We start from the raw sequence: 10,006 nt of genomic DNA on the forward strand, positions 1-10,006 counted from the left end.
TGGACACAGACTATTGCCATGGCCAATCAATTTTAAGGAACATATGGGAAGATGTCATAAGAGAAAACTGTGTTACTGTATTCCTAAACCATGGCATCAGATTAAATCCACTGAGCCTTTTGCAGGAGACGCTAGAGGGCTGAATATAAATCAGGACTATGACACATATTTGGGTTTTCACAGACCTTTGTCAGGGTTACAGTGGGTCCTTTTCAATGACTTGCCAAAGACTTGGACTGAAATATTGTATGTGAAATAAGCTCAAAACAACTGTTATAAGTACTGTTTGTGCTTTTTATTGGTACACAAAAATACATTTAGTTTACATTTTATTGGGTAACAAAACAACACAAACACAAAATTCCAGAGATAATGTTATAAAAAAAAACATGACAAAAATTCAAAGATGAGATTTAGGCTATCAACTTTTTGCAGAGATATTGATTCCTCTGAGTGTTTGTGTTGCTGCCCTCTGCCTGTGAGCTGAGGAATTGTGGCAACTTCACCTTCAGGCTACAGTTGATGGGCACCACTCTCTCAGCCACCTCCTCAGCAGATGATGGATTCTTTGGAGCCTCGATGTGGAGCTTCCAGTCATGATCCAGGGAGCAGGTGACAGTCTCAGGATTCACCCCATCAGGCAGATCAAATTCCTGTCTGAACTCCTGGCATCTGTAAGAGTAAGAGCCTTCCCCATCATCCTGCTTCTTCTCTGTCTTCCCACTGACTCTCAGCTTCCTGCCCACCTGCTTGACAGACAGCTCCTCTGGGGAGAAGTCTTTAGTCTCCAGTGCCAGGGCAAAACCCTCTCTCTCTTTCTCCAGCGTGTAGGAGACTGGTTGGATGGTCACAGAGGCTGGGACATGGTCCATCTCTCCAAAGATGTGCTGCTTATGTTTCTTCATCAGCTCCAGACTGCTCTTGATCTCCAGCATGTTTCTCTGCAGTAGATCACGCTGGCAGAAAAGTAGTTGGATCTCTGGCCAGAGACTGCGCACAGGCCAGTAGAAGTCCATCAATGGGCTGAGGGAAGACTGGAATACGTGGAAGCACAGCATCTTCAGTCGATGTTAATGTTGAGTCTCTTTGCTCTGAGATTGTACTGTGTGTTCAGTGTTGGTTGTGTTGGTTTTTGTCTCAGCAGTGGGAGTTTCACATTTTTTTATATTCTGCTACATTATCTTCAGGAACTTTCCTGTCTTTGCCACAAGAACAAGCTGGATGCTTTCCACATTTCTCAGGTATTAGTGCTCTTACCTTCTCACAGATGATTGCTTCAGCCAAATATGATTGTTACTTGTGACATGAATTGTAAATTAAAATGTGTTTTGAATCCTATTCATTTTTACATTTGCAGTATTTATGGAGCGTATACAGGCTATTCTTCTTCAGTGTCTTGAAATAGATGATGAGCAGAACCAAACCGAAGTGGAAGTACGATCATAAGCTAAGTTATAAGGAGAATTGCCATCACAGGTCATTTTTGAATTTTTTGGGGAGATTGTACAGCATTATGAAATTGGACATGTATAGATGTTGGTGTTATTATAATATTGTTGAAAACGTAATTAATGTTTGTTTGACAATATATTTTCCATGCATTTTCTTTTAATTACTCAAAACAATCTTTTCAGAATTGTGTGAAAACAATTCCCTCACATGCAATTATCTAAAAACACAACAAATGCTCAAAAAAGCCTACATTGCAAACCCTGACAAGTCCACATAATTGGTTTTCAGAGGTCAGGTTTATAAACATGTAATGAACACCTTAAACAATTTGTTTTCTTAGGAGAGCTTTAGAAAATTGAATTTATTGAAACTGATTATTGAAAAATATCAGGCCAGTGAGCTATTGGAATGTTAGCTTTATGTTGATATTTTGCAAACCCACAGTTTCATCAACTGTCCAGGTGGCTGGTCTCAGATGATCCCGCAGGTGAAGAAGCCGGATGTGGAGCTCCTGGACTTGTAGTTACACTTGGTCAGCGGTTGTGAGGCCAAATTCTCTAAAATGACGTTGGAGGCTGCTTATGGAAGATAAATGGACATTATGTGCATTGTGTTGCACATTTTAAAGTGGCCTTTTTTGTCCCCAGCACAAAGTGCATCTGATATGCCACACCTGTCAGATGGATGGTTTATCATGGTAAAGAAGAAATGCTCACTATCAGGGATGTAAACAAATTTGTGCACAACATTTTAGAGAAATAACTTTTTGTGCGTATGGAACATTTCTGGGAACTTTTATTTTAGCTCATGAAACATGGGACCAACACTTTACACGTGTGTTAATATCTTTGTTGTAGCTAAATTAAAACTAAAATGTGTTAATTTTTGTTTGTTGTTATACAGTAATAATTCCCCTCCCACCTCCACCAAACTCAGACCCATCTGCAGAACCTAATTACAGGAGTTGCTACAGATTGAACTATGGAGAGGAGTTCAGAAGTTACCTGTTTCTCCATCAATCTGTTCTCTGTGAATGAGGACCAGGTACAGGGAGAGATACAGGTGGCCAAACAGAGGCAACACCAAGGCCTTTCTCTACAGTTGAGCTCAGGCCTAGATGAGACAGAGCTTACTGTTCAAGATGGTAAGTATGCACGAAAGAAACTAGAACAAGCTAATATGTCAAATTACTTTAGATTGTGTGCATTGTTAGATATTACTGCACTGTTGGAGCTAGAAACACAAGCATTTTGATACACCCACAATAACATCTGCTAAACATGTGTATGTGACAAATACAATTTTATTTGATGATTTCACTAGCTTTCCATAAGAGAAGAATCAATAAGACATATTGAACCTAAGTAAATCATGATGCGCTCTTTATTGCTGAGTAAAATGACCAATTACCTTTTTATCCCTAAAGACAAACATAAACAATGTATTGTCCTCTCTCTGGTCTATGAGAAGTCCATGTATGTGTACAAGAGTTTCCCATATGTCAATTTTACTTCTGTGTGATCGCTGAACCTGCTGTGCTGACAGGTCCGGAAGATTTATTTCTCTGTTGTGTGCAACCTGTGTGTGTCCCCTCGACTCTATAGCTATTGGAGTTCTGCTGGACAGTATGGACCCAGACGGTGTTTTCTATATGTTACAGAGGGACTAGCCTCCATAGCTTTCTGCCTCCCTCCTGGTGCACAGAATCAGATAGTGCTACTAAAACATTAGTAGCCTTGTGTCACAGTCCACTGCCAGAGTATACTGAAGGCCTTCCTCAGATAAAGGCTGACATTGATAATTATGGTTCTTTTACTGACACATTTACAAAAGGCCCAGTGCAAATTAAACTGACACAGAGCAGATGACTCAGGACAATGAATGAGACAGAAAACTGTGACTTTATCTTGTATTTGAATGAACTGTCTTGTGGGTTCTCTCCAGTACAGGTGATGGGGTCTGTGTTTTCAAATTCAGTCACCAGGGAAACAGATTATTGTCGAGTGGGAACCCAGTCTTTCCTCATAACCTTTGGCTGCCTGAGCCCGTTCAGAACACACAGTGAGAAGGGAAGATAATGGTTCAGACAGCTGAGAAGGGAAGATAACGGTTCAGACAGCTGAGAAGGGAAGATAACGGTTTAGACAGCTGAGAAGGGAAGATAGACTGCTGTCTGGCTACTGGGTTGTGTTTGACCAGAGAACAGAGGACTCCTCTGCCCTGCAGTACTTCCAGGTAGCTTTACTGTACCAATCAACCAGGCCCTCAGAGAGACCTACTGGTGGTGTACTAGGTTGTGACTAAACTCGTTCCTCCTTTACAATGTAGTTTTACGGCTGTCTATCACAACAGAATACGCTGCAGGATTATTTGAGGACAGCCACATATCAAAAGGCCATTCTGCTAAACGAGACTTACCTTGTCCTTGAAGTCAGAGTAACCAGAACCTGATTGTCTGTTACTGCATGTAGATGAAAGGTCTGGCTCCTTCTTGTATTCAGATAGTACTTGATGTTTCTTTGTCATTCAGGCTTGAGCAAAGAGGGTGTATGCTGTGGAGGTCAGTCCTGTTGCCAAATTTGCAAAGGTACGAAAGGGGTCTGTTTTTCTGCATCCGATTATGTTCCTATCAACCTTCCAGGAAATGTGAAAGGAAATGATAATTTAGCATCCTTTTGCACTTTAGCATGCACCATTTTCAATCTATAGCACCAGAACTCTTAATAATTCCTCAAAGGTGTGTATTGTATGATGAATAGGTGTTAACTTCAATACCGTCATTGGTCTGTTGTAATAATTGAACGCTCTATGCTGCTTTGAAATCTGATTGATGTTTTTGCTGTTTCAGCAGCTTTAAACCACTTAAGCCTAGAAAGAGAAAGGAAAATCTTAGAGCTTTGACCAGTGAATAAAAGTCATTTGTATTGCTTGGCCCAATAAGTCCTGGGTAAAGATGGTGAATCACTTATCGCAGTTCTAATTACTTGTGTCATCAACGCATCTTGCTCAAACCTCATGGTGTCTACATGGAGACAAGAACAAACCCTTGATAAAAAAAATATATATAAATAATAATAAAAATAAATAAATAAATAAATAAATCGCACAGCCCTGGAAACACTATCTGAGAGAGTCACACCTCCAGAACAGAACAGCCCCTATAAAACGGACCTCCTGCTTCGCACACAGAGCATGACATTCTGAGGGTATAATGACTTGAGGCTACTCTTGGCCCAGAAACCAGCATGGGGGTGAAGGGAACATATTTTCATGGATGGCCTCTATCTTAGCAGTCAGGCATAGTTCACACTATTATATTTCTGCTGCTTTACTGGTGTTTCTAGACTGCAACCAGATGTGTCCCTTCCACAGGAGGTTGGTGGCACCTTAATTGGGGAGAACGGGCTTGTGGTAATGACTGGTATCAAATACATCAAACATGGTTTCCAGGTGTTTGATGCCATTCCATTTGCGCCGTTCTGGCCATTATTATGAGCCATCCTCCCCTCAGCAGCCTCCTGTGGTCCCTTATTATTTATTTTCTTCCACATTGCAGCTTATCGGCCAATAGCAGAACCCTATATTCAGTTGACAAACGCTATACAAAAGAATTACAGACCTCCATAATGTATTCATGTTGGGGTGGTTGCATGGTCTCTCTGAGCAGGCTGAATCCCTATCATACTGTCGGCCTAAGCTGCGGTCTACATAAATAGTGTGAGCCTGGGACAACCCCTGTGGACGCTTGGCCAGCGTCAGTATGCATGTGCATGGGACACAGCCTCACAGGAACACTCCACAGGCCAAAGTCTGGAAAAACAGGAAGGATGCTCTGCCACTCTCTGGGATGACGAACTATACCGAGAGAACCAACCAATGATTTATAGCAGGAGCGCAACTTTGGTTTTATTATAAAAAATTGTCAGATAAACACTCCAAACAGTTTCACCCGACCGCTCAGAGGCGTCCGCATGGTCCTAAAGCACACCGTTGCCTAGTTTGTGTCACATTCCAATTATAAAATTGGGGGGGGGGGCAAAAATGCAATTTTAGAATGAGGGGGGGGACATGTCCCCTGTGAAAGTTACACCCCTGATTTATACACAAGCTGACTGAAAGCGGGCTTTGTTTTGGCACTCCCTCAACATTGAAAAAAATATTTGTGAAAGTAGAAACGCATTTATTGTCTATTTGTTTTTGCCACATTTATTATATTACAGATCTCTTAATGCATACTTAAATACATGTTATTTTGTCCTTGAAACATTAAAATACTGTAGAATTCCACTCATTCCTATGGAGGACTGCGTCTTCTGAGGAGTGCCAATACGGCCGACCAGCTTCAAAGCCTCTCATTGGTCAATACATAGCATCAGCAATACATGGTTATATATCTATCTATCTATCTATCTATCTATCTATCTATCTATCTATCTATATATATATATATATATATATATATATAAAATTGGAACCAACCACTGTGGACAATGCCTTATTGAAACACTATTAAGAGAGGCTCCCTCACACTCCCAGTCAGAGGATATTGCCTGGCCAGCTTTAAGCATAATACACTCTATGCTTCAGTCTCTCACTAATCTAAAGACCCAGCAGTCTGTCCCACTCACTCAGTGTGTGTGTGTGTGGAGCAGCTGCCCAGCAGCTCTCGCGTCAATAAAGCAACTCACTGTTTACACAGCAGGCAAGTGTACTGTACCAGAGCACTTTGAGGGAGAGTTTGCATGCATGAGGGTTTACCAAAACATAATTTGTCAACAGCGGATTATTCTCTCTACTTTTAGCCAGCAGATGAATGTCTATCAAAGCCTCAGGAGTGCAATGGATCTTTAGTAACACAGAAATCCATCTGACGCAAACAGAAACCTTCATTTAATTTGACCATATGTTTTCTGATTCCCCTTCAGATGCTGGTCAAGAGTAATCGTCTCTCAGATAGGATCATAGTCCTGGCTGGGAAGATTGAGGAGCTGTTGTGCCTTGAGCAGGTGGATGTGATCATCTCAGAGCCTATTGTCTACATGCTGCTGAACGAGAGGATGCTAGAGAGCTACCTTCACTCCAGGAAGTGGCTCAAACCCATGGGTCAGTTCAGTCAGAGAGGAAGAGGTAAAGCGAGAGGTTTTACTCCACCCAAAACCTGTCCACGAAAACATGCCCACGAAGTGAGGAATTTTTGTATGGAGGTCAATGAGTGTGTTGAATTTGGTCCAAAAAAATGAATTGCTCATTTGCTACAAGGGACTTGGGATTTGATGGAATAGAAGTTTCATAATGGTTAGGTTTTTACAAATGCATTGATATAAGTGGACTCACGTGGCATTGCAGCAACTTTATATCCAAATTGTGCCTGTTGTCATAGAGAGAGGACTTTTCCTGGATATAACCCATTTTCGCATGGACATCGCCAGTGAGGGATTCCACCATACAGATACAAAGATGAGTCATCAATCTCTATGGCCAGTTATTCACATGTGTATCTTCCCTCTCATTGGCTAGAATGGTCCCACCTGATCTCGCTTGCCTTCCGTCTTTGAGAACATGTATTTCCATTGTTAGAGTGGTCCCTCGACTATCTTGTCAATAGAATAGACAATATTTGGTTCAGTTCCAACATGGAAAGAGATGCCATTTCCCATGCTGCCATCAACCTGTGAATAGTTTTATGAAAGTCTATCAAGGGGGAATTATTAGAACATCTCTGGTTTTGTTTTGCTGATGAAATGTTTCACTTCTTCTCTTTACCTGTTCAGGTATGTTACCAACCTATAGTGATATGCATCTGGCTCCCTTCACTGACGATCAGCTCTACATCGAGCACCATGGACGCTCCAGCTTCTGGTGAGAGAAAAAAAAAAACACATGAGCAATGGCAAAAAAATACAAATGAAATAAGAAATAAAAGTAGAATAGCAGGAAATTAGCTCTAAAAATGCTAATTTCTCTCAGCCTCATGGCAAAATGTGTAGAATCGCATGAGATTAACTATAACATTGCACATTTTTCTCTCTGTCCCATGGCAAAATGTGTAGAACTGTAGGGAGTTAGATGTTTCCCCCAAAACTGCGATATGCCAATGTAATCAGCCACCCACAGCTCCAGGTCCTACTGGAACTGGGCTGTGAACCCAGCCTAGCGGGTTTCCTGTCAATGTAAAATCACAGGGAGTCTTTTCAAATCAAACTTTGTCATTTGCGCCAAATACAACATGTGTAGAGCATACAGCTTACTTTTCTCTCTGCAGGATGACAGTGTGGCTGTACACTGCTCCTAGTGAACCTCTGACTCACTGGTACCAGGTCCACTGTCTCTTCCAGACCCTTCTGTTTGGCAAGGTGAGAGACTGTCAGGAACTGTCCAGTTCATAGCCAACATGAGGTAAGCCGGAGAAGGACAGTGCCTGTACTATAGAAATGGAATGGGGGAAATTATACTGAGATTAGTGTTTGCTTTTCATTTCTACCAGGCAGAGGTACGACATTCACATCACAGCAGTCATTGATCAGCCAGGCTTCAAATCTGGCAAACAGTTTAGAGCTAAAGAATCCTGCTGTTTGGATCTACAGTCATATCTTATTCTTCTCTCTGTATGGAGACTTCTGTAATGTTGCTCCATACATTTACACTTTGGCAGACACTCTTATCCAGAACAACTTAAGGTAGTGGTTGCATACATTTTTGTCCATAGCAGGTCCATAGCAGACGCTAATAATCTCTTCATATCCTTTCAACGAATACAGCCTTTGGTAGAAGCAGGTATATGGTAGTATTGTTATTTCCTACTTGCCTAATGTGCTATGTTGCCTGGACTACACCTCTCTTTGTCCGCCTGTTTAGAGTACCTGGTTGGCTGTTGGTGTAAGAGCCTCCAGACAATGCAGTTTGGACAGACCCTACTGAGTAGAGCCAGTGCCACTGTGGCAGGCGGGCAGGGCACAAGCACCGGGACTATAGGCTTGGTAAAGTACACCTGAAGTGCCCTGTAGGATCAATAGTGTAGTCAAATAAATATCCCCTTTTAAGAAAGCACATAGTTCCATCCAACAGGAGTTTGACTTTGTTTCTTTGGTTAAAAATGCATGTTCCTTTCAAAGACATGCCTGAAGTGATCACCACCACTTCAATCAAGTTCCATGTCCTTCACCATAAAACCACAGTTTAAAACATGTCCATGAAAGAACTTTGAATGTACATTATAATATGTTTATTTCATATAATCATAGCTATGAGTAGCCAAAGTTATACATGTCATGCATTATAGAGTGTACAGGGACATCAAGTGGAAAGAAGGGGATCTGCAGTACCAATGTACTAAAGAGATAAATGTGTTTGTTAACCTGTAATACAAAACCAACAAACTTGTGTTATCCATAACAATAAGCTCCCATTACTTCTAATCAACTAAGATCTGGTTCCAGTTCGTTCCCTGGCTCATTAGCTCTTACCTCAATTTGAAGGGACTGGATAGGGGGAAACAAAATGGTGAGTGACTTGGGCTATTCAGGGGATAGATGGAGCCATGACTACATCAAATCAAATGTTATTCATCACATACACATAGTTAGCAGATGTTAATGCGAGTGTAGCGAAATGCTTGTGCTTCTAGTTCCAACAGTGCAGTAATATCTAACAAGTAATCTAAAAATTCCCCAACAACTACCTAATACACACAGACATCTAAAGGGGTGAGTGAGAATATGTACATAAAAGTATACGGATGAGCGATGGCCGAGTGGCATAGGCAAGGTGCAGTAGATGGTATAAAATACAGTATATACATGTGATATGAGTAATGTAAGATATGTAAACATTATTAAAGTGGCATTGTTTAAAGTGACTAGTGATCCATTGATTAAAGTGTCCAGTGATTGGGTCTCAATGTAGGCAGCAGCCTCTCTGCGATAGTGACTGCTGTTTAGCAGTCTGATGGCCTTGAGATAGAAGCTGTTTCTCAATCTCTCGGTCCCAGTTTTGTTTGGACCTGTACTGACCTCCCCTTCTGGATGTTAGCGGTGTGAACAGGCAGTGGCTCGGGTGGTTGTTGTCCTTGATGATCTTTTTGGCCTTCCTGTGACATCAGGTGCTGTAGGTGTCCTGGAGGGCAGGTAGTTTGCCCCCGGTTATGCGTTATGCAGACCGCACTACCCTCTGGAGAGGCTCGCGGTTGAAGGGCAGTGCAGTTGCCGTACCAGGCTGTGATACAACTCGACAGGATGCTCTTGATTGTTCCACCTTCTCCACTGCTATCCTGTCGATGTGGATAGGGAGGTGCTCCCTCTGCTGTTACCTGAAGTCATTTGCCTATTCAGGGGATAGATAGAGCCGTGACTACATTTACAGTACGTATATCACAGTTATTTCTCTAACCACAAATATATCATAAATGTTCTATGCTACAGGTCTGCAAGAGCCAAAGGGCCGTATATGTATTGTTATAGTATTGTCCCAATCAAAAACATCCTATGCATTTTACGGCAGTCAGGACGTTTTCTGATTGGAAGGCTCATGCCTTAAATCGTTATGTTCAGAATGCATG

General features: G+C 41.7%; 1 protein-coding gene and 1 pseudogene across 1 annotated transcript; one reads left to right on the plus strand and one right to left on the minus strand.

Moving 5' to 3' along the window:
- Positions 1 to 413: 413 nt before the first annotated feature.
- Positions 414 to 1,202, minus strand: LOC115148254 (heat shock protein 30-like). Its single transcript, XM_029690210.1, has one exon. It carries the CDS (start codon positions 1,056 to 1,058, stop codon positions 414 to 416), a length of 645 nt encoding a protein of 214 aa, XP_029546070.1. The 5' UTR covers positions 1,059 to 1,202.
- Positions 1,203 to 2,301: 1,099 nt separating this feature from the next.
- Positions 2,302 to 9,576, plus strand: LOC115148256 (histone-arginine methyltransferase CARM1-like; annotated as a pseudogene).
- Positions 9,577 to 10,006: the final 430 nt, after the last annotated feature.

Source organism: Salmo trutta, chromosome 15, assembly GCF_901001165.1.
Source record: "Salmo trutta chromosome 15, fSalTru1.1, whole genome shotgun sequence".
NCBI lineage: Eukaryota > Metazoa > Chordata > Actinopteri > Salmoniformes > Salmonidae > Salmo > Salmo trutta.

Coding starts and splice junctions, on each gene's coding strand:
- LOC115148254 (XM_029690210.1), bottom strand. CDS start 1,058: ATGCTGTGCTTCCACGTATTCCAGTCTTCCCTCAGCCCATTGATGGAC.